The 27,056-nt window shown below is 42.1% G+C and overlaps 1 protein-coding gene across 1 annotated transcript in view; it reads right to left on the bottom strand.

The window, feature by feature from the left end:
* Positions 1-7,855: 7,855 nt before the first annotated feature.
* TAF1 (TATA-box binding protein associated factor 1) overlaps positions 7,856-27,056 on the bottom strand; it is a gene marked incomplete at its 5' end in the record, with an annotated part of 92,838 nt that continues 73,637 nt past the window's right edge. The window contains one exon of the mRNA XM_080910316.1: positions 7,856-7,964. Coding sequence (XP_080766442.1) covers positions 7,918-7,964 — 47 coding nt within the window. The 3' untranslated portion in view covers positions 7,856-7,917. The remainder of the gene's footprint in view (positions 7,965-27,056) is intronic.

Below are 27,056 nucleotides of genomic sequence, written 5' to 3'. Positions count from 1 at the left end.
GGTCAGCCTCCCTCTTCAGTCATAGCTTGCTTTCTTGATCTATAACCTCTATGATACAGCGCATAAAAATGAAAGCAACACTGAACCTGATCGTGGTCCCTCGGTCCTGGAATCCCAGCACTTGGGAGGTTGAGGTGATCCCCCTGTCTCCATTTAGGGCTACATAAATGAGTTCCAGATTAGGCTGGATTTTAATGTGGAATCCTGTTCAAAAAGAGAACAAAAAAAAAGTGAGAAGTCAAAACCTTGATTTGTCCTTCCAATCCAAGTCTACCATGTAATGTTGTCAAAAAAAAAGAAAGAAAAAAAAAAAAGATGTTAACAGTCTAAGCCAGAAACTGTTTACAAAGAGGGGTAGGGGTAGGGGGACTAAATCCACTGAAGAGCTCTGGATCTCAAAATCAAGACTTGAGTCTTACGGCTCTGTGCCTGTGGTACTATTTTCTGTGATTGTGGATAAGAGGCTATTGTCTGCTCAGTTCTCTTCCCGACTCTTCTCAAGTGGGAGCAAACTCTTCCTTCAAAAAGAGAACCATGGTATATTTACTTGCAACCAGACTTGTATTGCAGAGCCCTGAAGTGAGTCATGCTTGCTGGTCCACTAATCTGCCTCCCACTACTTCAAACGAAGAATAAGTGAATCCAAAGGAGCTTCCAGGGCTCTCCAGCCCAGAATCTAAATGTCTGAAAACAGGTGCTATCCTTTTAATTTTGATCCTGACTCTCCTCCTGTGATTTCAGTGGAGAGGGGTGATCATATGACACTGAGAAGCCTCCCTAAGGGGTGGAAAGAAACTAGCAGAGGAACGAATAGAATAGGCGTGGGGACACATTGTACTAGAAGACAGACAGACAATAGCACAGGTGCTAGGTACTTTTGTTGTTGCTCTTTCTGGGTGGCTCGGATGAGCCTTTTTTTTTTTTTTTTTTTTTTTTAGGCTTGAGCCTTCCTGTCCATGGTAAACACTTGACAGTAGAATGGACCATTCAAGTGGCAGGTTTGGCTTTTATGAACAACCAGATGTAGAAGAACAATTGGTTGGTCTAACTGAACGTTCAACAAGGGGCTCTAGAAAAAGAGCTTTTTGTTATTCAAGATCTACTTTATCTGAATGTACAATTTCCTCTGCTGGATAGACCAACGCTACTTCAGCGTTCATGTTCCATTTGCATAATGTCAACATATGCTAATAGACTTATTTCCAAAACTACCTCACCAAAACAAGTGCAGATTTTTCTAGCACTGCTGAAAGATTATGAAAAATAAAAGGCCTGTACCTTTCGCTTTGTGATTAAGAAAAAGAGATTAAAGCAAGGTAACAAACTTCGGTGCTCTAGAAATCTTTTGCTGCTGTACATATTTCAGCTATATATGTGAAATTTTAATGTCTTAAGGAACACATTGTTTGATGTTGTTTGGGCACTTTTTTTTTTCTCTCAGACCTGTTCTTTCTGTGTAGCCCTGGCTGTCCTAGAACTCATTCTGTAGACCAGGCTAGCCTCCAACTCCAACTACCTCTGTCTCCCAAGTGCTGGGAATAAAAGTATATGCCACCATACCCAGCTGGCTGGTTTGGCTCTTTAAGAAGGAAAGTCTTGAGCTGGAGAGGTGGCTCAGCGGTTAAGAGCACTGACTGCTCTTCCAGAGGTCCTGAGTTCAATTCCCAGCAACCACATGGTGGCTTACAACCATCTGTAATGGGATCTGATGTCCTCTTCTGGTGTGTCTGAAGGCAGCTCCAGTGTATGTACTCATATAAATAAAAATAAATAAATCTTAAAGAAAGGAAAACCAAAATTAATTAATTAACCACGTTAAATTTAAAAATAAACAGAGAATGTTAGTACCTACCTGTAATCCCAATACTTAGAAGGCAGAGGCAAGAGGATCAGGAGTTCAAGGTTGTTAACTATGAAAAGAGTTGGAAGCCAGCCTTGTCTACACAGACATAACCAGTCTCAAAAATAAATAACCCACTTTGAACAGTTGAATTTTTTGTGCTTTCATTTTCATCTCTGTTTTGTGCATTTTTAAAAGTAGCTCTACATTTTAAATCTTGCCAGTATGCTAAGAAGGATTAGAGGACAAAGAGGTAGCAATCTAATTGCAAGTTCAAGGCCAGCCTGGCCTTCTAGTGAGTTACAGGCCAGCCCTGGAACACTGTAAGATGTTGTCTCAAAAGATATAAATGCATGCCAACAAAATAGCAAATGTCGCCTGTCTGCTGTTAAACTGAAACAAAGGAGCCCAACACAGAAAAACAACATGAATTATCTCCCGAGAAACCTTACATAGTTAGGTCCAGTAGAGTGACTGCAGCCCAGCCACACTACAGGCTGAGGCGACAACAGAAGGGGTTCCAGGCTAGCCTGAACTATGGTGTGTGCCTTTAGTCCCTACACACAGAAGACAAAGACAGGCTGTGAGAGTTCAATGGTAACTAACCTGGTTTCAGGTAAGCCTGGGCTACACAATGAGTGTTTCAAAAGGGGGCAGGGGCAACGGTGGCATTGAAGAGATGGCTCAGTGGTTAAGAGCATGAACTGCTTTTCCAGAGGTCCAGAACTCCATTCCCAGCACCCACATGGTGCCTCACGACCGTCTGTGTAGCTCCAGCTCCACGGGATCCAACTCCTCCAGCCTTCATGAACACGTGCACGCGAATGCACACACACGTACACATGATTTTTTAAAAATACAAATACATATGTAGATAAAAAAAATTTAAATAGTTCCTTTTTTTAAAATTCAGTAATTTGAGGTCATTTTTTTTCCTCTGAATCAATCATTAAGAGAACAATCAGTTGTTATTTTGAAAAGCGCAGCCATGCAATTTACAACTTCGGGAGGCCTTGCCCAGAAATGGTTCTAGTTTGCACAGCTTCAAAAGAAAATTTTTCCTTTTCAGATGGAAAAAATAACTGAGATACTTCTTCCCATTCTTCTCCCTGTCCAATCCCCCACTCTCAAATCCCAACAAAAAAAAGACTGCTAAGAGGCTAGCTTCCGTGAAATGAGATTAAAAAATAATTAAAAAAAAAAATCCAAAACAACAACAACAAAACCTCACAACGCAGCGTTCTGGGTTCTGATGTAATGTCCAGCAATCCTCAATGTGAGGACAAGCAGATACTTCAGCTGTATGACCCTTGCTGATTTTCCCAAAAGCTATTTAGCATTCCTAGCAATTAATTTGGATAGCCCTTAAGTGAAGAGTCTGAAACACACGCAGGTGGTCCTATTTACTGGCAACAAGAAGGAATTTTCTACCAAGAGCTTACTTCTCCATTCTTTATTGTATGACTGCTATAATACTTTAATTGTACATCTGCCTCTTTTATGTTGTGGCCGGAAATTAATCCACTTACAAAATTAAGATTGAATAGCCAAACTTGAATTCTAGCTTTAAAAACCACTGTGAACTTTATGTCCGGGTCTATCTTTGGTGTATTTCTAACTTCTAATTTTCAGAGCATCTTGGGAATTTGAATGCTTATTCTTTTGGTCTGATTGCCTAAGAATCAGCCCACAATCTTATGGTCTCTTCAGAGAGGGCCATGCAAACTTACAAAAATAAAAATAATAAAAACAGAAAAACTTAACCATTTTTTAAATTATTTTTTAAGGTGTAGTTGTATTTTTAATTCACTTGCATGTGGCTGTGTCACTTCTTAGGGCTGGAATTACAGGTGCTTAGTAGTCACTTTAGGGTCCTGAGAATAGAACCTGGTTCCTCCAAACTCTGGTCTTCTTAAGAACAGTTTGTTCTCTCTATTAACTGCTGAGTATCTTTCCACACCTAAAACAAACTTTTTTTTTTTTTTTTTCAGGCAGTAGCTCACTGTGTAACCCTGGCTGTCCTAGAATTCACTATGCAGACCAGGCTGGCCTGGAACTCATAGTCATCAGCCTGCTTTGGTTTCCTGAGTGTTTAAAGGGGTGTATCACCATACCTAGTGTATTAGTCAGGATTTTCTAGAGTCACAGAACTTACTGGTAGTCGCTATATAGTAAGGGAATTTGTTATGATGACTTACAGTCTGTAGTCCAACTCCCCAACAATGGTTAGCTGAGAATGGGAAGTCCAAGAATCTAGTAGTTGCTCAGTCCCACAAGGCTAGTAAATTCCAGATGTGCTGGCCAGTAAATGCAAGCGGGGAAAGAGCAAATCTTCCTTCTTCCAATGTCCTTACCTCTCCAGCAGGTGTGCCCCAGATTAAAGGTGCATACCACCATGCTCAGATCTAGGACTTGTTTTGTCCATGGATGACCTTGAACTCAGAGATCCCCTTGCCTTAGTCTCCTGGGATTCATAGCCACTATGCCTCAAGATCTCCATGCCAAGAGCCAGGTCAGAAACTTGTATCTCTCAGCCTCAAGATCTGGATCACAGGTGAGCCTTCCAATTCTGGATTGTAGTTCATTCCAGATATAGTCAAGTTGACAACCAAGAATAACCACTACACCTGGCTTGGCCATTTTAATTACATCTACATATTTATTTATAAGGGCAAAGGGACACATGCCATAGTATGCTTGTGGAAGACAGAGGACAACTTTGGGAATTTGGTTCTCTCCCTTCACCATGTGTATCCCAGGGCCTTTACTACCTGAGCCATTTTGCCAGACCATCTTAACCTATTTTTATTTGTATTTTGAGACAGAGTCTCACTATATAGTCTTGGCTGGCTTGGAGCTCTCTATGCCGTGCTGGCCTCAAACACAGAGGACTGCCTGACTATGCCTTCTGAGTGCTGGGATAAAAGGTATGCATTACCACCTCCGACATCTTAACCCTTTTAAGTGCTTGAAAGAGATGGCTCAATTGGTTAAAAGCAGTTGCCATGCAAATCCGATGACCAGAGTTGTATCCCCAGAAATCACAGTGCAGGGGGAGAATTAATCTCACAAATTACCCTTTGACATCTGCTGTGGACATTTTTCCTCACCCAGTATTCTATGGCTTCCCCCACCCATGTCTTTATTTTATGTATGTGAGTACACTGTTGCTTTCTTCAGTCAGGCACACAAGAGGAGGGCATCGGATCCCATTAATGATGATTGCGAGCCACCGAGTGGTTGCTGGGAATTGAACTCAAGACCTCTGAAAGGGCAACTGGTGCTCTTAACCGCTGAGCCATCACTCCAGCCCCAGCATTGTGTTCTTAACTAAAGGATTTATACATGGGAACAAATAAGTTCAGAAAGCCAAATTACCTTACACCTGAAGATAGCTTTTCTTTATTATCTTTTCTTTCCTTTTTCTTTTTTCTTTCTTTGGGGGGTAAGGGATGGGGTACAAGACAGGGTTTTGATATGTGATGTGAGGTCCTGGAACTCTTTTTGTAGTCCAGGCTGGCCTCAAACTCAAAGATCCACCTGCCTCTGCCTCCTCAGTGTCCGGATAAAAGGTCTGTGCCACCACCATCTAGCTAGAACTTAAAGATCTTTGATTATTTGTCCTTATAAAAGTAGATCAGAGATGTCAGTAACAGAGACCCCATTCCTAAACATCCTAACAGCTGCTTCTGGGGTAAAGAGCTGGACCATAAAATAACATCAATGGGAAGGAAAAACATGCCAGGCCTCATATTGCATGCCGAAAATAGGTGAAAGGGTGTGGAAGGACACATGTGAGGTATCAAAATAGCTCTGGAATTCAGCCTGGGTTCCATCTCAGCGCTGCTCCCTGTGGTCTTCACCAAATACAACTGGTCTCTATCTCTGGGCACTAGTACCACCTGACTGTTCTTCCACACTTGACCTTAGGCCACCTAACGTGCGAGCCAGAATGAAGTCAATACCCTGTGTAGAAGCCCTCCATAATCATATATCATCTGCTTCATGCACAGATGTCAGTCCTCCTCCTACTTATGCAGCCGCATCTGCTGCCACATATCCTTGTGTTCACACTTAGCATCACTGATGCATGTTGCATCTCCCTAAAAAGATCGTGCTACTTTTCCCTATCTTCTCCTCAAGCCAGAATGCCCATCCCCTCCATCCTAAACTACTTGACAATTTCTTTAATTTCATTTTTTTTGAGCCATGGTTTCCATGCACCCCAAGTTAGCCTCAAACTCGATGGCTTTGAACTTCTGATTCTTCTGTCTTTAAATCCTAGTTCTTAGATTTTTATAGGTTTGGACCACCATACCTAATCTTTTTTTTTTTTTATTTTTGGGTTTTATTTTATTATTTTGTGTGCTTTACCTACATGTATATGTACACACCATATGCATGAAATGTGCCTGGATGCCAGAAAAGAGCATCACATACTGTCTTAGGATTTTACTGCTATGAACTATGACCAAGGCAACTCTTATAAAGACAACATTTAATGGGGGCTGGCTTACAGGTTCTGAGGTTCAGTCCAGTATCATCAAGGCAGGAACATGGCAGCATCTAGGCAGGCGAGGTACAGGAGGAGCCGAGAGTTCTACATCTTCATTTGAAGGTTGCTAGCAGAAATACTCACTTCCAGGCAGCTAGAATGAGAGAGTTATAACCCAGAAGTCAGCTAGGAGGGTCTTAAAGCCCACACCCAGTGACACACCTACTCCAACCGGAACACAACTTCTAATCCTGCCACTCCTTGGGCCAAGCATATACAAACCATCACACATACCCTGGAGCTAGAGTTACAGACAGTTGTGGATTTGAGAGCAGCCAATGCTCTTAACCACTGAGCCATCTCTCCAGTGCTCACTCCCTCTCTCCCTGTCTCTCCCTCTCTCCCTCCTTTGCTCTCTTCTCTCCTCTCTCTCCATCCCTTTCCCTCCCCCTCCCCCTCTCTCCAAGGTTTCTCTGTTTAACTCTGGTTGTATTGGCTGACCTCAGAGATCCACCTGCCTCTGCTTCCCAAGGGCTGGGACTAAAGTTGTGCACCACCATTTCCTGGCCCTCCTTGGTTTCTTTTTCTCTTTCTCTTTTTCTTTCTCTCTTTTTTCTTTCTTTTAAAGATTTATTTATTTATATGAGTACACTGTAGCTGTCTTCAGACACACCAGAAAATAGCAACAGATGGCTGTAAGCCACCATGTAGTTGCTGGGAATTGAACTCAGGACCTCTAGAAGAACAGTCAGTGTCCTTAACCACCTTTCCAGCACCCTCCTCTGTTTCTTAATGTCAGCTCATGCTGTACTTTTTAAATTTCACAATTGAATTTGCCAATGCAATTAATTTTGGACATAAATATACATAGTTTCCTTTTAATAAAAATATTTTGTCTGAGTTCTTTGTTTCTTAAATAGCTGATCAAGTTATAACTATGAAGCATTTTCTAAAACATTTTTACTAGAAAAATTTGCATACACTGATACTCAAAGTATTAAAATGTTGTAATATAACACCAGGACATTTAAATACAAATGTTTTGTTTTTATATTGCTTTTAAGATATTGAGCATTACCAGGTGTGGCAAATGCCTTCGATTCCCACCTTTATACCCAGCATTCAGGAGGCTCTGTGAGTTCGAGACTAGCCTGTATATATATGGAAAGAGAGAGAGAGAGTTAGTTCTAGAACAGCCAGAACTATGTAGTAGAAAGACCCTGTCTCTGAAAAGAAGATGATATTGAGGATTAGAGGGCTCAGTGTTCAAAAAAAGCTCTTCCAGACCATGGCAAGTCTTTTTTTGTTTTAAGATTTATTTATTTATTTATTTATTTATTTATTTATTTATTTATTTATTTATTTATTATGAGTACACTGTAGCTGTCTTCAGACACACCAGAAGAGGGCATCAGACCCCATTACAGATGGTTGTGAGCCATCATTGGTTTCTGGGAATTAAACTCAGGAAACGCAGTCAGCGCTCTTAACAACTGAGCCATCTCTCCAGCCCAACCATGGCAAGTCTTATAAAGGCCAATATTTAATTGGGGCCGGCTTACAGGTTCAGAGGTTTACAGGTTCACTCCACTGTCATCAAGGCAGGAGCATGGCAGCATCTGGGTAGGCCTGGTGCAGAAGGAGCTGAGAGTTAGTTGTACATCTTCATTTGAAGGTTGCTAGCAGAATAGTCACTTCCAGGCAACTACGACTAGGGTAATAAAGCCCAAACCCACAGTGACACACCTACTCCAACAAGGCCACACCTGTTCCAACAAGGTCACAATTCCAAATAGTGTCACTCCCTTTATACATAAGCATATATAAACCATCACATTCCACTCCTTGGTCCCTATAAGCTTATTCAAACATGAGTCTATAGGGGCCATGCCTATACATAGCATAATGCAAAATGCATTATATTAGCCTAACTTCAAAGGTGTACAGAGCTTTTGGGGCTCGATTCTAGGAATTTGGCAGGAATTTGATATCAGGCTGGGACAATGAAGGAGGCTCAAGGCAAATACCACTGAGGAATGTGTTGAATTCCTTGTATCTGGATCCTCCAGATAAACCCCTAAATATGGTGACCACAGGACTTTGTTTATTGCCTTGATTTTTACTCTGCTTGTTCTCTGACTTTATTTATGCTTTGTTTGTTCCTTGAGCGATTTGTTTATGCCTCAAGGACTGGCCATATTCTTTGTATGTGCCCAGAATAATATAAAAGCAGACTGAAAAAAAAAAAAAAAAAAAAAAAAAAAAAAACTAAACCTACTTCAGCCTCAGAACTGGCTGAGGTCATGCTACAATGTTGTCTAATTGTTTTTTTTTTTTTTCTTTTAATCTTCACTCCTGCTCTGGAAAACCTGTTGACTGACTGGACTGGCTTGGTCACCATAGTCTATAGCAGTCTCAACAAATGTTCAAAGTTTCTTCTGAGTTCATTCAATCACTTAACTGTAATCCCCAAATCAAGATAGAAAACCAGCTGGGCTGAGAAACATCTAAGGAAGTGCTCAACATCCTTAGCCATCAGGGAAATGCAAATCAAAACAACCCTGAGATTCCACCTCACACCAGTCAGAATGGCTAAGATCAAAAATTCAGATGACAGCAGATGCTGGCGAGGATGTGAAGAAAGAGGAACACTCCTCCACTGCTGGTAGGGTTGTAAACTGATACAACCACTCTGGAAATCAGTCTGGCGCTTCCTCAGAAAATTGGACATAGTTCTACCTGAAGACCCAGTTATTCCACTTCTGGGCATATACCCCAGAGACACTTTAATATACAACAAAGATACATGCACCACAATGTTCATTGCAGCTCTATTTATAATAGCCAGAAGCTGGAAAGAACCCAGATATCCTTCAGTAGATGAATGGATACAAAAATTGTGGTACATTTACACAACGGAGTACTACTCAGCTATCAGAAACAATGGCCTAACGAAATTCTTAAGAAAATGGATGCATCTAGAGAATATCCTGAGTGAGATAACCCAGTCACAAAAGAACAGACATAATATGCAGTCACTGATAATGGGATACTAACCCCAGAAAGTTCTGAACACCCCAGAAACAACCCACAGACTGTGTGAAGATCAAGAAAAAAAGAAAAAACAAGAATATATTTTAATTAAAACAGAACTGTATCACATCCCCCTTTCCTTCCTACAGCCCCTCCCAGTTTCTCTCCTATCTCTTCAAATTAATAACCTCTTTTCCTATATTATTGTTACACATATACATATGTGTATGTATATGTACCCAGAAATACTTAATTACAACCTTATAAAATGTATTTGTATACTTTTATGCAAAAATGCTTAAAATCTGTACATTTGTTTTTTAAAATAAAGTTAATAAAATAAATAAATAAATAAATAAATAAAAAGAAAACCAGCTGGGCAAACTCCAAACTCTGCATCTCTACGTCTGATATCAAAGCAGTCTTCAGATCTCTAACTCCTTTTTCATCTTTGTTGACTGCCACAGATTTCTTGCACTGGGCTGGTTCCACTCCCTGTTAGCAGCTTTCCTCAGCAGATATCCTATGGCTCTGGCATCTGGAAAATCTTTGGGTCTCCAAAGCTACTTCAATATTACAGCTTCTGGTTTCAGTGTCTGGGATCCACACATGATCTTCTGAGCTTCTCCAAAGGACTGTTGTCACGTCTCCAGCTCTGCCCTCTGCAGCACTCTAAGCTCAGGTTGATCTACTCCACTGCTGCTGTTCTTGGTGATCATCCCATGGTACTGACATCTCCAATACCCTTGGGTCTTCCACTGCAACCAGGCTTTACCAATAGCTTCTCATAGGCTTTTTCATGGTGCCAAGCCTCAAATCCTTTGCATGACCCCTTCAGTCCTGGGCCATCAACTGCAATTGAGGCTGCACCTTCACTAATGTCCTTCCGTGGTCTCTCACAGTGCCAATCCTCAGCTGCTCTTCATGATCCTTTTATGCCTTCACAATCAGTACCACCTGGGTGACTCTTACACACTACCAAGACCAGCTGCTGCAGGAGGTACAACCTTGGCTATCTCAGGAACACAGCTTCTTTGTGCTCTTAGTAAACACTTCCCAGATTTCACCTCAGTGATGCTGGTCTCTTCTTAATCACCACTAATTGTCCCAGTAGGTCTCCTTCTCCTCTTGACTCTAAAGCCAGAGAGACACATGGTGGAAGCTGCCAAGTTCTGCTACTTGCTGGGGCTGGAACATGCCCCCCTTTGTTCTATTATCACTAGCTTTCTCTTTTCCAACTCCTTCACTACCTAAGCTTGGCTGTTCTGGAACTTGCTCTGTAGATTGACTTTGAACTCAGAGATCTGCATGCCTGTCTCCCGGGATTCAAGGTGTGTACCACCATACCTGGATTTAAATTTAGCTGGGTAGAGTCTTGTCACATAGTCTCACTCTCTTAATTTGTTATCTCCTAAAACACGGATTCAGTTCCATTTCACTTTCTGGTGCCCCTTTAATACTTGAACCATAAATTTTATATTTTTCTTTTTTAAGCTTGCTAACGCTAGTTTAAAATGCTCTTCAGGAGACTTAACCAGAGAACAGTCTCTGAGGGGCATTTCTGAGACTTCCTTTCTCAATGCAATTAATCTGAGTCTCATCACCTTAGCCTCAGGCAGACTCTTCAGACAAGGACAAAAAGTAGCCACATTTTTTACCAAAATACCACAAAAATGTCTCTAGGCCACATTCTGAAATTCCCCATTGAAACCTCTTGGGCCAGGTCCATATCATTCAAGTCACTCTCAGTAACAAAGTCTTCCATATCCCTACTAGGATAACTCATTAAGCCCCATTTAAAGCCTTCCACTGCTTTCAAAATCCAAAGTCCCCAAGCCCATATCTTCCAAACAAAACCATGGTCAGGCTTATCACACCAATATCCCAATCTCTGGTACCAATTTCTATCTTAGTTAGGATTTTACTGCTGTGAACAGACACCATGACTGTGGAAAGTCTTATAAAAGATGACAATTAACTGGGACTACCTTACAGGTTCAGAGGTTTAGTCCATTATCATCAAGGCAGGGACATGGCAATATCCAGGCAGGCCTGGTGCAGGAGCACCTGAGAGTTCTTCATCTTCATCTGAAGGCTGCTAGCAGAATACTGGCTTCCAGGCAGCTAGGATTAGGGTATTAAAAACCAAGCCCACAGTGGCACACCTACTCCAACAAGGTCACACCAGTTCCAACAAGGTCACAACTCCAAATAGTGTTACTCCCTGGGTTAAACATATACAAACCATCACACTCCAGTCCACCTCTGTGTGGAACAAAAGTTGGCCCAGTGAACTCAGGCTACTCTAAGAAGTGCTAGCTAAAGATGCTGAGTGTCCCTGTTAGCATGGTGGTTACTCCCCAAACTATCTTGGCTCAGATGGATGGATGCCTGGGATAAAGTCATTGTCAGTTTGATTGGGAGATAGGTCTCGAGGAATAAAAAAGACAACCAGCAAAGAGAAAAGCACACCTGTTGAAGAAGGTGGATTTGAGGATGGCTAAGACCAAAAACTCAGGTAACAGCACATGCTGGCAAGGATGTGGAGAAAGAGGAACACTTCTCCACTGTTGGTGGGAGTGCAACCACTCTGGAAATCTGTCTGGCGGTTCCTCAGAAAAATGGACATAGTACTACCTGAAGACCCAGCTATACCACTCCTGGGAATATACCCAAAATATTCTCGAAAATATCACAAGGACACATGCCCCACCATGTTCATAGCAACTCTATTTATAATAGCCAGAAGCTGGAAAGAACCCAGATGTCCTTCAGCAGAGGAATGCATACAGAAAGTGTGGTACATATACACAATGGAGTACTACTCAGCTATCAAAAACAATGACTTTATGAACTTTGTAGGCCAATGGATAGAACTAGAAAATATCATCCTGAGTGAGGTAACCCAGACCCAAGAAGACATAGATGAAAATGCAGGGACTGAAGGAAAATGCCATCCAGAGATTGACCTACCACATCCGCAGACACCAGACCCCGACACTATTGCTGATGACAAGATGTTTGCAGGCAGGAGCCTGGTATGGCTGTATTCTGAGAGGCTCTGCCAGCCCCTGACTAAGACAGATGTAGATACTCACAGCCAACCATTGGACTGTGCCCCAGAGACCCCAATGGGAGAATTATGTAAAGGACTGAAGAAGCTGAGGGGGATTGCAACCCCATAGAAAGAACAACAGTATCAACTACCCAGACCCCTCAGATCTCTGAGGGGCTAAACCACCAACCAAAGATTATACACGGGCCACTCCATGGCTCCTGCTATGTATGTAGCAGAGGATGGCCTTTTCTGGCATCAGTGGGAGGAGAGGCGCTTTGTCCTGTGGAGACTCAATGCCCCAGCGTAGGGGGTTGCTAGAGTGGTGAGGAGGGAGTGAGTGGGTGGGAGGAGCACCCTCTTAGAGGCAAAGAAGAGGGGAATGGGGTGAGGGGGTTCGTGAAAGAGAGACCCTAAAGGGGGAAGACATTTGAAATATAAACAAATAAAATGATTAATAAATAAAAAGAAGGTTGATTCGTAAGAATAACTGTTCTGTTCTCCAGAGTGTTCTGTAACATTTACCTGGTATTCAAGAGAGTCAGCAGGGTATTCATTTGTTCAGTAAGTTCACTGCCCTTCAAGGTGACTTTTCACCTCTTGCTCCTGCAGCCCACAGGCTCAAAGGCCAGGACCAGTCACTCTCCAGTGAGAATGTCCCCAGGCCTCCTGTGCTCCTAGCCCTACTTAAGGAAGTCATAACTTCCGACACTCCCTGCTCCTTAAAGAGAGTGACTCACAGTCTTCTATGGTCTAATCCAAGGCCATGTATTTAGGACTATGGTTGTCATTATTCGTGGAGACGATAGATGGACAGTTTTTCACTCCTGATTCCCAGACCCAAAGCACTAGATCTTGAACTTTCCCAGGATCCATAATGGCTCAGCTCTAACACCTCCCAACTCCAGCATACCATCTGACCAGTCTCCTCTCCTTCCCACATGCGTGCCTGAGCATTGGCATGCAAGATGCCCTCCAAGGCAAGAAGGCACTGGATCCCTTGAGACTGGAGTTACAGGCAATTTTGAACACCTGATGTGGTATCTGAACTCCAGTTCTCTGCAAGACCTATACAGGTTCTTAACTAGTGAGCCATTTCTCCAGCTCCCTCTGAAATTTCCTGATGCTGGGAATTGAATTTAAGACCTGTCTACAGCTGAACTACACTGTCATCTCTTCTTTTATATTTTAAATTCCAAGACTAAGTCTGGATAAATCACCCAGGATAGATTTAAATTTGCCTTCTAGACAGACCCTAAACTTGCAGTCCCCTGCTTCAGTCTCCCAAGTAGCTGGGATTGCGGGCCTGTGACACTATCTAGTTAACCCCATGCTGATTCCCTCAATTATTTTCTCCCCAGCATCTCCAGTTCCTTCTGCATCCCTGTGCAGCTCACAAACATCAAACCCTGGGTCCGCAAAACAAAGCCCACTCCCTTTCTTCATATATATCCCACTAGAGAAAATTCACCACAGCCTGGAGAGACAGGGCACTTGCCCAGCTTGCATAAGCCCCTTGGTTCTACTCTGAGTACTACAAAAACTGTTAAGCCACAGACCTAAGCCAAATACTTGATCACCAACCTCAGCTGAACATCCTCTGTAAATAACATTGCATATATGTCCATCCTAGGCTCTGTGTAATCTTCCTGGGCAAATCCACCCATTTACCAGAGCCTTTCATACTGTGCCTCCTCAGAACCAGGTTCTGTTAGGTATCCCTGCTCTCTCTTGTTTCTAGCTGTGATGTCTTAACCCAAACTCAAAACAGCACCCACCGTGACCCCCTGAATCTTCACTGTGATAAATTGCTCTCCTTACCATCCATCTTGAGTATTTTCAAATCATAGTCTCTTAAACCCAGAGGCAGGAAAGTGGAGGGTCACCAAAAAAAATTAGCAATAGTAAAAATTGTCTGAGCTTTTCACAACAAAAAATTTAATAGAAAATCAAACCTTAAACAATCCCAGGTGTTTCTGATAGCACTGGTGGGAGTCGCCTCCTATGACTTCTCTGCATTCTTCGTTCTGAATACACCAAGCAAAGGCAACAAATGCTCCCAGAAGCCCCTTAGCTCAGAGTCAAGACTATCATGCTTCCTGGCGATGGCACAGGCCTTTAATCCTAGCACACGGGGAAGCAGAAACAGGCATTCTCTGAGTTTGAGGCCAGCCTGGTCTATGAGTAAGGTCTAAGACAGTCAGGGCTGTACAGAGAAACCCTGTCTCAACCCCTTCCCCAAAAACACACCCCCAAAAAACTGTGAACAGCAATGTTTTGACTGTTATGTACAAGGTTTTCTACTCTTATATAATGTTTCATTATAGAAAATAATGGTCTTTACTATTTTTATTTTTCATTCCTCATTATATATCAGATTAGCTTGGGATGTATTGTTAGAAAGTTTGGTTTTATTTGAGTTACTAATCTAAGTTTTATAAGCAGACTGTTAAAGGAATTTTAGCTTAGGACAGTATTTCTAACAATTTCTCAAATTGCCCTAAACATACTGCGGCCATTTTGTACTATGTATTTATTTATATAAACAGTGCTTTCAGCACTGATGATTCTAAAATCAAAATATTGTTCCAACTCTGAAGAAATGTGGGAGATGCTTTCTATTCTGCCGTATTATTCAGCCGGGGGCAGGGAAGAGGGGAGCAAGGGAGAGAGGTGACTCAGTGGTTAAGAGTACATTCTGTTCTTGCAGAGGAACTGAGTTCAGTTCCCAGCACCCACATACGACACCTCACAACCGCCTGTAACCCCAACTCCAGGAGTTCTGATGCTGTCTTCTGACCTCCTTGGGCATCTGCACATATTTACGTACATGTGCACACATGCGTGCACGCACAGGCTCACAGGCATGCATGCAAGGACGTTTGCAAAATAGCACTAGCATGTGCACGCAAGCATGCAGGTTGAACAGTTAGAGAAGAAATAGCATGTCATTTATTTTTGTTTTTTGAGACAGTGTTTCTCTGTGTAGCCCTGGCTATCCTGGAACTGACCTTGTAGACCAAGTTGGCCTCTAACTCACAGAGATCCACCTGCCTCTGCCTCTTAAATGCTGGAATTAAAGCCAAGTGCCACTATCACCCAGTGATGATGGAAAACTTTCTAAGTGACAGATTTTAGCTCGTATAAGCGATAGAGAACAATTTTCTCAATTTTATAGAAAAGACAGCCACCCTCGTCCCTTAGGAAGAAAATGAGAGAAAATATTTTGCTCCTTGGAGACAGGACTGAGAGGAACCTTTCTCCCTCTCTCTCTGTCTGTCTCTCTGTTTCTGTCTGTCTCTGTCTCTCTCTGTCTCTCCCCCCTCCCCACCCTCTTAAAACACAGAATTCCAGAGGTCTTATGACTCAGGCTTTTACAACTAGAGATGTCCCCATGATGAGGCTTCACTCCTGGAGCGTAAACACCTAAGGAAACGATGCTGATGCCTTTCTGGCATGGGAGGACCTGGTCCCCGCAACCATCTGGAGAGCTCTACTGTTGTTTTTGTTTCACGGTGGGTTTTTTTTTTTCCTTCTTGTTTGTTTTGCTTTCTTTTGATACAGGGTCTCGCTGTGTAGCCCTGGGTGGCTTAGAAGTAGCTATGTAGACTAGGCTGGCCTGGAATTTAAGAGATATGCCTGCCTCTGCTTCCTAGGTGCTAGAATGAAACGTGTGCTACCATGTTTTTCTTGTCGCTTTGACAAAAATTCCCAACAAAAGCAGAGGGATGAACGCTGCTGCTCTGGCTTCTTCTTTCCTTTCTTTTTTGTATGTATGTGCCTGAATGAGTTTATGTGTGTGTGGGGGGGGAGAGTGCATATGTGTGGGGGTGATGGTAGAGGGTTGGAGGTCCATGTCAGATGCCCCCTTTCAATTGTTCTCCCCTTATTTGTTTACTCATTCAATTCTTCTGAGACAAGGTTCACTGAACCTGGAGTTTATCAGTTCAGCCAGACTGGATGGACCGAAAGCCCTGGGACTCTTCCTGTTTCCATCTCCTCCGGGCTGAGATTCCAGGAGCTGGATCTGGCTTTTGCATGACTGCCGGGGATCTGAGTCATGTTCTCACACATAGCAGGCACTTCCTTGACTGGAAACACTTTCCCAGCACTTTACTTTTTGTGTATTGTTCTAGTTTGCTTTCTTTTTTTAAAAAAGATTTATTTATTTATTATATATAAGTACACTGAAGCTGTTTTCAGACACACCAGAGGACATCAGATTCCATTACAGATGGTTGTGAACCACCATGTGGTTGCTGGGAATTGAACTCAGGACCTCTCTCTGGAAGAGCAGTAAGTGCTCTTAACCACTGAGCCATCTCTCCAACCCTGTAGTTTGCTTTCTATTGCTGTGATAAAACACTGAGTTTAATTTAGCCTATGATTACAGTCTGACATCAAGGGAAACCAGAGCAGGAATTCAAACCAGGAACCCGAAGGCAGGACCTGAAGTAGAAACCATGGAGGAGTGAGTGAGCGCCGCTTCCTGGCTTGCTTGCCATGGTTTACTGTTTGCTTTCTTACATAGCCAAGGACCACTTGTCCAGGAGTGGTGCCACCCACAGTAGGCTGAGCCCTCCCACATCAATCATTAGTCAAGAAAACACACCAAAGGCCAATCCAATGCAATTCCTCACTTGAGATTCCTTCGTTCTGGGCATCCCTAACTCCATCCCATGGGATGAATGCTGCCCATATTTATTAAGGTCTTTTTTGTCTCAGTTAAATCTCTCTGGAAACAAAAAAAAATTTCATGGTGGGCCCAGAAGTGTGTCTCCTAGGTGATTCATTTTTAGAAAATTATTTTATATATCATTTTGTGTCTGTGTCTGTGAGTATGTGTATGTTGTACATACAACTGCCCAGGAGTCCAGCAGACGAAACTGGATCTCCTGGAGTTTGAGTAACAGGAGACTGTGAGCTGTCTGATATGTGTACTAGGAGCCCACATTGAGTCCTCTACAAGAGCACTAAGTACTCTTAGCTGCCAAGCCACCTCACCCCTACCTAGGGGATCTCAATCCAGTCAAGTTGACAGTAAAGGTTAACCATCACGGCTATCCCTTTAGATCTGGATGAATCAATAGAAACACGACTAGTGATGTTGTTCCTTTAGTCAATGAATGTGAAACAGGACTAGAGATCCCGTTCTTATGGTGTATAAACAGCGTTCTGTGTTAGTTCTTCATATACTGGAAAGAGTATATGCTTCAAATGGAACTCTACACACACACACACTCAGAGAGAGAGAGACAGACAGATACAAAGACATACACAGAGACACAAAGACACACAGAGACCCCACCAATACAAGGAAAATACTCTGTGCAGAGGGAGCTTCTTCTGTCCTTCTCATCCTCCCCCTTCTTCAGGAGGAAATTTCAAGTGTTTTCAAGGCTGACTTCTGTCAGCACCCGAAACAGTTCCCTGCTGTTCTTTGTGTGGGCAAATGTGTGTCATTCATTCTGCAGCTTCTGCACTGCCTGAGAGCCTTCTTCCTGGAAGCTGAGCCTCCAACATGGTTCTCCACAGCTCTCTGCATTCTAGGAGCCCACTCACACTCTTTAAAAAATGTCTTTCCTGCTTAGTCAGACTTTGTCTTTGTTGCTGCTAACAAATAGCTGTGACAAATGTAGATGTCATTGTGAAACAGGAATTCAGACTCATTCTCGACTCTCCAGAGACACACCTAACCAGTGAGTCCTGTTATTTTTATTTTCTAGTCATTTGATTCTTATCTTTCCTGTTTATGACAATTACCATTTCCCTGCCAGTTTCCTTAGTACTGGGTGTCAATGTAGGTTATTAGACAAGCTAAGAAACTTCTCTACCACTAAGCAATATCCACAGATCTCTCCTTTTGCTATTTTTATTATGTTTATTTGTGCTGGATGTGTGTGTACATACATATGCATGTGTGTGAGTGTCTATGTATACCTGTGTATATGTGTGAGCATGCATATGCCATGATGCGAAATTGTAAGTTGAAGGACAACCTACAGGAGCTGATTCTCTCCTTCCTCTATGTGAGTCACAGGGAATGAACCCAAATTATCAAGTATATTGATAAGTTGTCTATTGCTGTGCTAAAACAGCATGACCAAGTCAACTTAGGGAAGAAAGGAAGGCTTGTTTAGGGCTTATTGTTTCAGAACAATAGGAGTCATAGCAGGGAGCACACATCAGCCAGGCAGGCATGGCGCTGGAACAGCAGCTAGGAACACACATCCTGATCCACAAACGGGAAGCAGACAACACACTGGAAATAGCTCATTTATGAAACTTCAAAGTCCAACTCCCAGATCCCAGATCCAATTCCAGATCCCCCTAGAATCGGAGTTATAGATGCTTGTGTGCTGCCTTGTGGGTGCTGGGAATCAGCCAATATTCTTAGCTTCTTAGCCATCTTTTTTTTTTTTTTGAAAGATTTATTTATTTATTTATTTATTTATTTATTTATTTTGTATATATTATTTATTTACACTGTTCACTGTACTCACATTACAGATGGTTGTGAACAACCATGTGGGTGCTGGGACTTGAACCTCTGGAAGAGCAGTGAGCTATCTTACCAGCCCTTAGGATTACAGGTTCTGGAGCTACTGTCTGTGTTTGGCTTTTACCCGTGTTCTTTGGATCCCAACTCAGGTACAGACTCACATGTCGTTTGCTCACAAACTTGGCTCCCCAGCCCAGCTATACCCTTTCTTAAAGTTTTTTTCAAGGAATTTCCATGCTGTGTTACAGAGGCTGTATCTTCTTACATGCCCTGTAGCAAAGTATGAGCTAGGCCTTTGATTTCTCCACACCCTCACCCACACACTGCCTAGTTTTCTTTCTTCCTCTCCCTGTTTTTTGTTTTGTTTGTTTGTTTTGCTTTGTTTGCTATGTAGCCCAGGCCAGATTCAAACTGTTGGCAATTCTCCTGTCTTAGCCTCCTGAATGATTTTTTTAAATTAAATTTTAAATTTGTCTGTGTGTGTGTGTATATGTATGAGTGTGGGTGTGTTGGTGCATGCGTAGAGGACAGGTTCATGTGTCAGAGGACAGCTGTCCAGAGTTTGTTCTCGATTTCTTCTTGGATCCTCTGCAGGAATAACAAGTGTTTTGACACCTAGGACATATTTTTATAGATTTAATATTCAAAGAAAAGTTTTAGACTTACAGAATAACAGTTAAACATATTATATAGACTTCAGTATACCCAAATAATACAGTATGGAGCAAGGGAGGCAGATTATGGTAGAAAAACTCTCCTCTATTAGAAAACAAAAACACTTTAAGTTAGTAGGGCTGGAGAGATGGTTTGGAACACACATGTTAGCTCACAATCATCTGTAACTCCAGTTCTAGGGGAACTTCTAATCTCTGTGAGCACTTTACACACATACTACACAGGGAGACATGTAGACAGAACACTCAACCATAAATTAAACATATCTCTTTTAAAATTAAAAACACTCATGCACACTTACAAATAGAAACACATCTATTATGGTGGCTTACACTTGAGAGCTCAGGCAGGAGAACTGTTTCGAATTCAAGAGCTATCTGGGCTAAATAATGAGTTCCAGGCCAATCATAGCTTTTGAGTAAGAGCCAATCTCAAAAACAAAACAAAAGAAACAAGACAAAAGACAAAAGCACTGTCCAAGGGGACAGGTGTATTGGTGTACTCCTTTAATCCAAACCTTCAGGAAGCAGAGGCAGGTGGATCTCTGTGAGTTTGAGGCAAGTGTGGTCTATATAAAGGACTCCAGGCCAGTCTGGGATACATAGTGAGATACTGTCTCTGAGGGACTCTAAGGCCTTTTATAGTCTCACAGCCTCCTCACTTACAGCTTCCCCCTCCCACTGAGGGTCTTTCAGCTCCCCTCTCCCACTAAGGGCTTTGTGGTCTCACACCCTTCATCCCACACCCTTCAAGAAGGAGTGCTTCAACCTTATCTGGGCAGCCCCTGGAATATAGGGAAAGAGCCTTGATATATATCACCCAGGCAGGCACCATAACAGCACTTCCTGGGCAGCCCTGGAATATAGGGCATAGGTCCTGAGATGCTGCCTGGCAGCAGCCAATCGATTTAAAAGTCAACTAAACCCACCAGTGCTGGCATGCCTAGTCACCATCCCTGTAGCCCACCCGTTAATAAGTGCATAAAAACTATACTGACAGAGAGCTCGGAGTTGCCTCTCCTCTGGATGTAGGCCACCCTAGTGCGCTGGACTAATAAACCTTTTGCTTTTGCATGGATTCCCCGATCTCTCGTCTCATTCATGGGAGCCTCAAATTGATAAGACTCAATTTGGGGTCTTACATCTCAAAGGAGGGCGTGGGTAGCAAAAGGAAAGAAAAAGAGAAAAAAAAATCAATCACTATCCCTGGTTATTAGAGAAACACAATCCAAATTCACAACGAGATACAACTTCATAACCATTAGAATGAATACACTTTTCAAAATTCATTCAGGCACTAAAGGGATGAGTCCCCGGGAAATATGCATGCTGCCAGGCCTGGTGCCCTGAGTTTGATACCTGGAAATAGACTGTCTGAAGGAGAGCGCTGACCTCTAACCTCTCCCTCACATTTCCGCATGCATGCCCCACCACACTAAAGTGTTTCAGTTTGTGTGTATGGATGTTTTGCTTACATGTATGTATATGTACCATATGCATGCCAGGATGAGGTCAGAAGAGGGTGTCATATCCCTTGGGACTGGAGTTAACACCATGTAGGTGTTAGGAACCAAACCCAAATCTTCTGTAAGAGCAGCCAGTGCTCTTAAATGCTGGGTCATGTCTCCAGCCCCAAGAAATGTTTGTTTTGAATGAAGGACAGTTTCTCTGCCATGAAATGAAGTACTCTCCTTCTGGAGTACTATTATAAAGGAAGTCACAGTATGCAGCACACACCTAAGGATTAGAGAGTAATGTCCACCTTCTTCAAGGTCAGTCTCTGAAGTTACTTAGAATACCTCTGAATTGGAGATTGTGTCCTCTCCCCCCTCCACCGCACCTGTGTGTGTGTGTGTGTGTGTGTGTGTGTGTGTGTGTGTGTGTGTGTGTGTGTGTGTTCTGTGTGTGCGCATGCTCAGAAACATGTGTGTTTGTATTAGTTTGGACTCAGGTATATATACATACATATATATATATATATATATATATATATATATATATATATATATATATATATATATATAATCCATCATTTATTCTCATCAACCAATCAGCCATACAGTAGTTCCCTGTGATTGAGCTGGTACATTGTTCCTGACACTGGAAAACCCTTCCTGGGACCTCCACAAAGTTTTCCTTCTTGTTAGAGTGTTAGAGGCAATGACAGTTCAAGTGCTCCTAAGTACTCACTAAAACTGCTCAGATAAATGGAGCAGATGACATGTTTGAAGAGTGCCACCCCATGCTTATCAGGAGAATGAGCTGCAGGTTAGATGGAGCAAATGCTTTGAAAGATGTGGCAGGGGTCTTTCAGAGAAATGGAACTAGCAGAAGGCATGCATGTGTGCGTGTGAGTGTATCTGTGTGTCTGTGCAGGGGCTAGCAGAGCAAGTTCCAAGTGCACAGAGCAGGGTGTGAAAAGGGGGGCAGTCTGGAATTCACAGGCACAAACTAATAAGGCCATTTACAGGAAGAATAGCTCTTATAAGGAAAACCTTAGCTGGGCATAGAGGCTCAAATTTGTGATCCTAGTACTTGGAGACTAAGGCAGGAGGGTTGTCATAAGTTTGAGACCAGCCTGAGCTACAGCGTTGATACCCTTGTCTCAAAACAGAAGAGAGGATCTGTTCTACTCTCCAATTCTTGCTACAGATTGAATCAGACACAAACCCATATTCCCAGATAGTTTTCTTTACTTAAAATTAACTAGGAACCGATAATACCTGAAAATACTCAAGTTTGGAAGTGTAACTCGGAGATAGAGGACTGCACTGAAGCAACAACCAACAAAGTCACAGCGAGACCTCGCATCAGAACAAGCAAACGACAGAGCTATCCCGAGTTTCACTTGATTGGATAGCTTCATCAAGTTGAAACCAAAAGGTATCAGAAAAGAAGGCAGGCAAAGAGAGGAAAGCAAACAGAAAGTGTGCACGAGGAAAAGAAAAAGGAAAAAGAAGGCAGGAAGAAGTTACCCTGCAGAAGGTTGGGTGAGAATCAGGGCGAGGACTAGTACAAGAATAACTGAATTTGAACATTGTGCAACACACACAAAGCATCCTTTGTAAAAGATTCGTACAGCCCCACTAGATAAGGTGCTGATCACACTCCAGAGAAAGAGGGCACGTTCTTCAAGTGGAAAGATTCGCCTTCTGCTGCAGGGGGAAGTGCTAGTTTCAAGTGTTTGTGTCGACAATGTCTAAGAGATTACTGAAGGGCTGAAGAGATGGCTCATCCAGCAAGAGCATGCTTGGCTCTTACAGAGGAAATGGGCTGGGTTTCTAGCAGCTACATGTTGGCTCACCTGTAGTCATAACTCCAGTTCTAGAAGATCTAATACCTTCTTTTGACCTCTGCCAGCACTAGTCACAAACATACTACATAGACATACACACAGGCAAAACCACTCGCTCACACAAAATTACATTTTGAAAAGTGAAAAGGAGCAACCTTACAAATACAGCCACCACATGACCAACCAAAAGTGAATAGTGTTGGTACTGGAGAGATGGCTCAGCAGCTGTAAGCTCTTTTTTACCCCTTTCTTGCAGACCCCAGCACCCATATTAGGCAATTTTCAAACAGCTTTAACTCCAGCTCCAGAGACTCCAACACCCTCTTCTAGATCCCATGAGCACCTGTACTTACATGTGCACATACCCTCCCCCAAAAGGACATAGTTAATAAGAAAAAATAATGGTGTTATATTTTTGAATCTAGAAATCCATATTAACAAACGGGTGTTATGGGGCTGGAGAGATGACTCGGTGTTAAGAGGACTGTCTGCTCTTCCAGAGGACCTGGCTTCAGTTCTCAGCAACCACATGGCAGTTCACAATTGTCTGTAACTCCAGCTCCACAACGCCTGATGCCCTATCCTAGCCTCTGAAGGCACTTCATGAACATGATATAATGTGGACAAAACATCCATACATAAAAAAATGAAAAGAAATACTAAAAAATCATAACCACAGGAAGGATTTTTGAAAAAGAGCAATTATCTATGCTATATTTGAAAACAAAACTCCACCATTCTGTCATGGTGATTGATTTATTTATTATATATGAGTACACTGACACTGTCTTCAGACACAGGAGAAGAGGGCATTAGATCCCATTACAGATGGTTGTGAGCCACCATGTGGTTTCTGGGACTCAGGACCCCTGGAACAGCAGCCATCTCTCCAGCCCCATACCTGTGATCTTAACACAAGAGACACAGAGGCAGGAACATCTTCTGCAAATTAGAGGCCAGCTCTGGTCTACATTCTGAATTCCAGGTCAGTCAGAGCCACACAGTGAGACTTTGTCTCAAAAATACCCAGAAAGGGTACAGAGTTAAACAAAAAAATGAAAAACCATTATGCTTAATTTTTACACACCAAGAAAACTTTGACTATTTCCAGGTTACATCTTGTTTTACATGTACTTTATGCTCATTGTAACCAGTAAGATTTTAATGCATACTATCAAACCTTTAGAAAATCAAGTACTGACAAAAATGTATTCATATACTTTTATGCAAGAATGCTCAAAATCTGTACATTTATCTTTGTTTTTTTAAAATAAAGTGGTTCAATTTAATTAAAAAAAGAAAAAAAAAACCCAGAAAGAAAAAGCCAAGTGTTTATATGGTGTATAAGTTATTTTTACATCTATTCTATATAATCTATATGTTGTTCTCTATATAGTTTGTAAATAAGTGCTTGAAATGGCACACATACAAAAATATGGAGTGAACCACTGCTTTTGACAGTAAAACATCTAGCCTCTAAGCCCCAGATTTGTAACATTTATATTTTCTTTCTGTATTAAAGAGTTTGGTGGTAGGAAAGAGAAGGAAGACAAATTGGCATTGTATTATAATCTCAAAAATAAAAATTTTTAAATTGGGCTGGAGAGATGGCTCAGTGGTTAAGAGCACTGACTGCTCTTCCAGAGGTCCTGAGTTCAAATCCCAGCAACCACATGGTGGCTCACAACCATCTGTAATGAGATCTGATGCCCTTTTCTGGTGTGTCTGAAGACAGCTACAGTGTACTTATATATAATAAAAAAATAAATCTTTAAAAATGTTTTAAAAATTAAATTTATGAGGAGAGAGAGAGAGTAACTGGCCTTGAACTGAGTGAGATCTTGACTTAAAAATAGTTTGAGACTTATCATCAGTAAATATTTCATTTGTATGTGTATATATTATATTATATTATATTTTTAAAAGTTGTTCCACCCTGATCTGCATGTCAGTTCCAGGACTGTCAAGGATACACAGAGAGAATCTGACTTACACAAAAGTTGTTTATTTAAAATTTGAAAATTTGTTTTATTTTTATGTTGTATGAGTGCTTTGCTTGCACATATGTATGTGCACTACATTGATGCTTGGTGTCCACAGAGGTCAGAAGAGGATGTCAGATCCACTGGAGTTACCGATAGTTGTGAGCCACCCTGTGGGTGCTGGAAATTGAACCTGAGTTCTCTGCAAAAGCAACAAGTGCTCTTAATCACTGAGCCATCTCTCCAGTTGTAATGTCTTTATATTTTGCATCTCAAAAACAACTAATTATAAAATGTGTACAAATCTACTTCCTAAAAATCTTCCAAATCCATCCCATCCTCTCCAACCCCACTGTGGTCACTTCAGTTGACATTGTCAGTTTTCATCTGGACTAACCCAATACCCTAGGGACATATTTTCTTTCCCCAAGAGCCTGATCCCTTTTGTATATCAACAATTCAACATATCCTCTAAAGACAGTTAATCTCTCTAAACCCGACTAAATCTCATGGCAGCCTACATCTGTTTACAGTTCTGCATAATACAAGATCAAGATAAATTCCAGACTCCTCACTGGGCCCCATACATTCCATGCTGCATCTTAGCTTTGAGTTTTACACATATATTATCTGTCTAGTTTTTTATACATCTGTGCTGGGGCTAAACCCGTGGCCTTTGTTTTGCTAAATAAAAACTTAACCTCTGAACTGTGTCCCCAGTCCTGTACAGTAAATTTGACAGATATAAAAGCTATCAGAAAAAGACAGCTGTATTCATGGAAGTCATCACTGTATTATCTGAACTTGAAAGCTCAGCATGATGTTGGCTCAGACCTGCAATGCTAAGCTCTTTAGGAGAATGAGGGAGGATTCCCAAGATTTTGAGGCTTTCATGCTGAGTTTCCTATTTATCATCACGTGTGAATGATATACATACATAACGGTTAGAGGGGACATTTTTACTACTAGATCCAGGGACTAAACTTGGCTCATTAGGCTTTCAAGGCAAGTGTCCTTACCCACTGAACCTTCTCACTAGCCCTTAGGCCACTATTAAAAGTAACCATTTGATCCCCGTGGTGGTGGCACAAGCCTTTAATCCCAACAATTGGGAGGTAGAGGTGGGGAGATCTCTGAATTTGAGGACAGAGTGAGTTCCAGGACAGCCAGGACACACAGAGAAACCTTGTATTGGAAAAAACAATAACCATTTGGAGGCTGGTGAGATGGCTCAGCAGGTAAGAGCACTGGCTTCTCCTGCACAGGACCAGTTTCTATTCCTAACAACCACATTGTGGCTCACAACCATCTGTAACTCCAGTTCCAAGGCATCAAAAGCACTCACCAGGCTTCCTTTGGCACTGTATGTTCAGAGCAACACTCACATTTGTAACCTTTTTTGTTTTGTTTTGTTTTGTTTTTGTTTGTTTCAGACAGGGCCTCACCATGCATATAGCTTTAGTTAACCTAGAGTTTGCTATACAGATCAAGCTGGCCTTGAACTCACAGAGATTCACCTGCCTCTGCCACACAAGTAAGTGCTTGGTTGAGGGAAGTTTTTTTTTTTTTTTTTTTTTGCTTTTGGCTTTTTTTAAAAGTTATATTAAAGTAAGGTTTATTGGAAAGCTGCTCTTGGGTGAGTTTACTGGCCAGGAGACTCATCATGGGGAGGCAGGGAGTGAGAAGAAAAACAGAGAAAGGGCACATGTACAGAGAGAGAAGAAAAAGCAAAGGTGAGGGGAAGAGGAAAAAATGGAGAGAAGAAGAGAGGGAGGGGAGAGGGAGAAGAGCAGAAGAAGGAGGAGAGAGGGAGGGAGGGAGGGACACACACACACACACACAGAGAGAGAGAGAGAGAGAGAGAGAGAGAGAGAGAGAGAGAGAGAGAGAGAGAGAGAGTTTTTGTTTTCAATAACAAGCAGTCCTCCTGCCTCAGCCTTCAGAGTTCTGGGACTACACCTGTGCACCATCACATCTGGGTCACTAGGGAAGCTTTTAAGACTAGTTTCAGATGTCTACCAGGTAAAGGCGTTTGCTACCATAGACTGATGATCTAAGTCCAATTCCCAGGTCTTAGTTTGTGAAAGGAGGGAACCAACTCCCAAAAGCCTTCCTTTGACCTTCACAAGTGTGCCCCTAAATGCATGTACACCATACAATCAGTAAGTGTAAACATTTTC

The sequence above is a fragment of the Micromys minutus genome, assembly GCF_963924665.1.
Source record: "Micromys minutus genome assembly, chromosome: X".
NCBI classification, from domain to species: Eukaryota; Metazoa; Chordata; class Mammalia; order Rodentia; family Muridae; genus Micromys; species Micromys minutus.
Note: the sequence above shows the minus strand (reverse complement) of the source record. Positions and strands in the feature narration are given on the sequence as shown.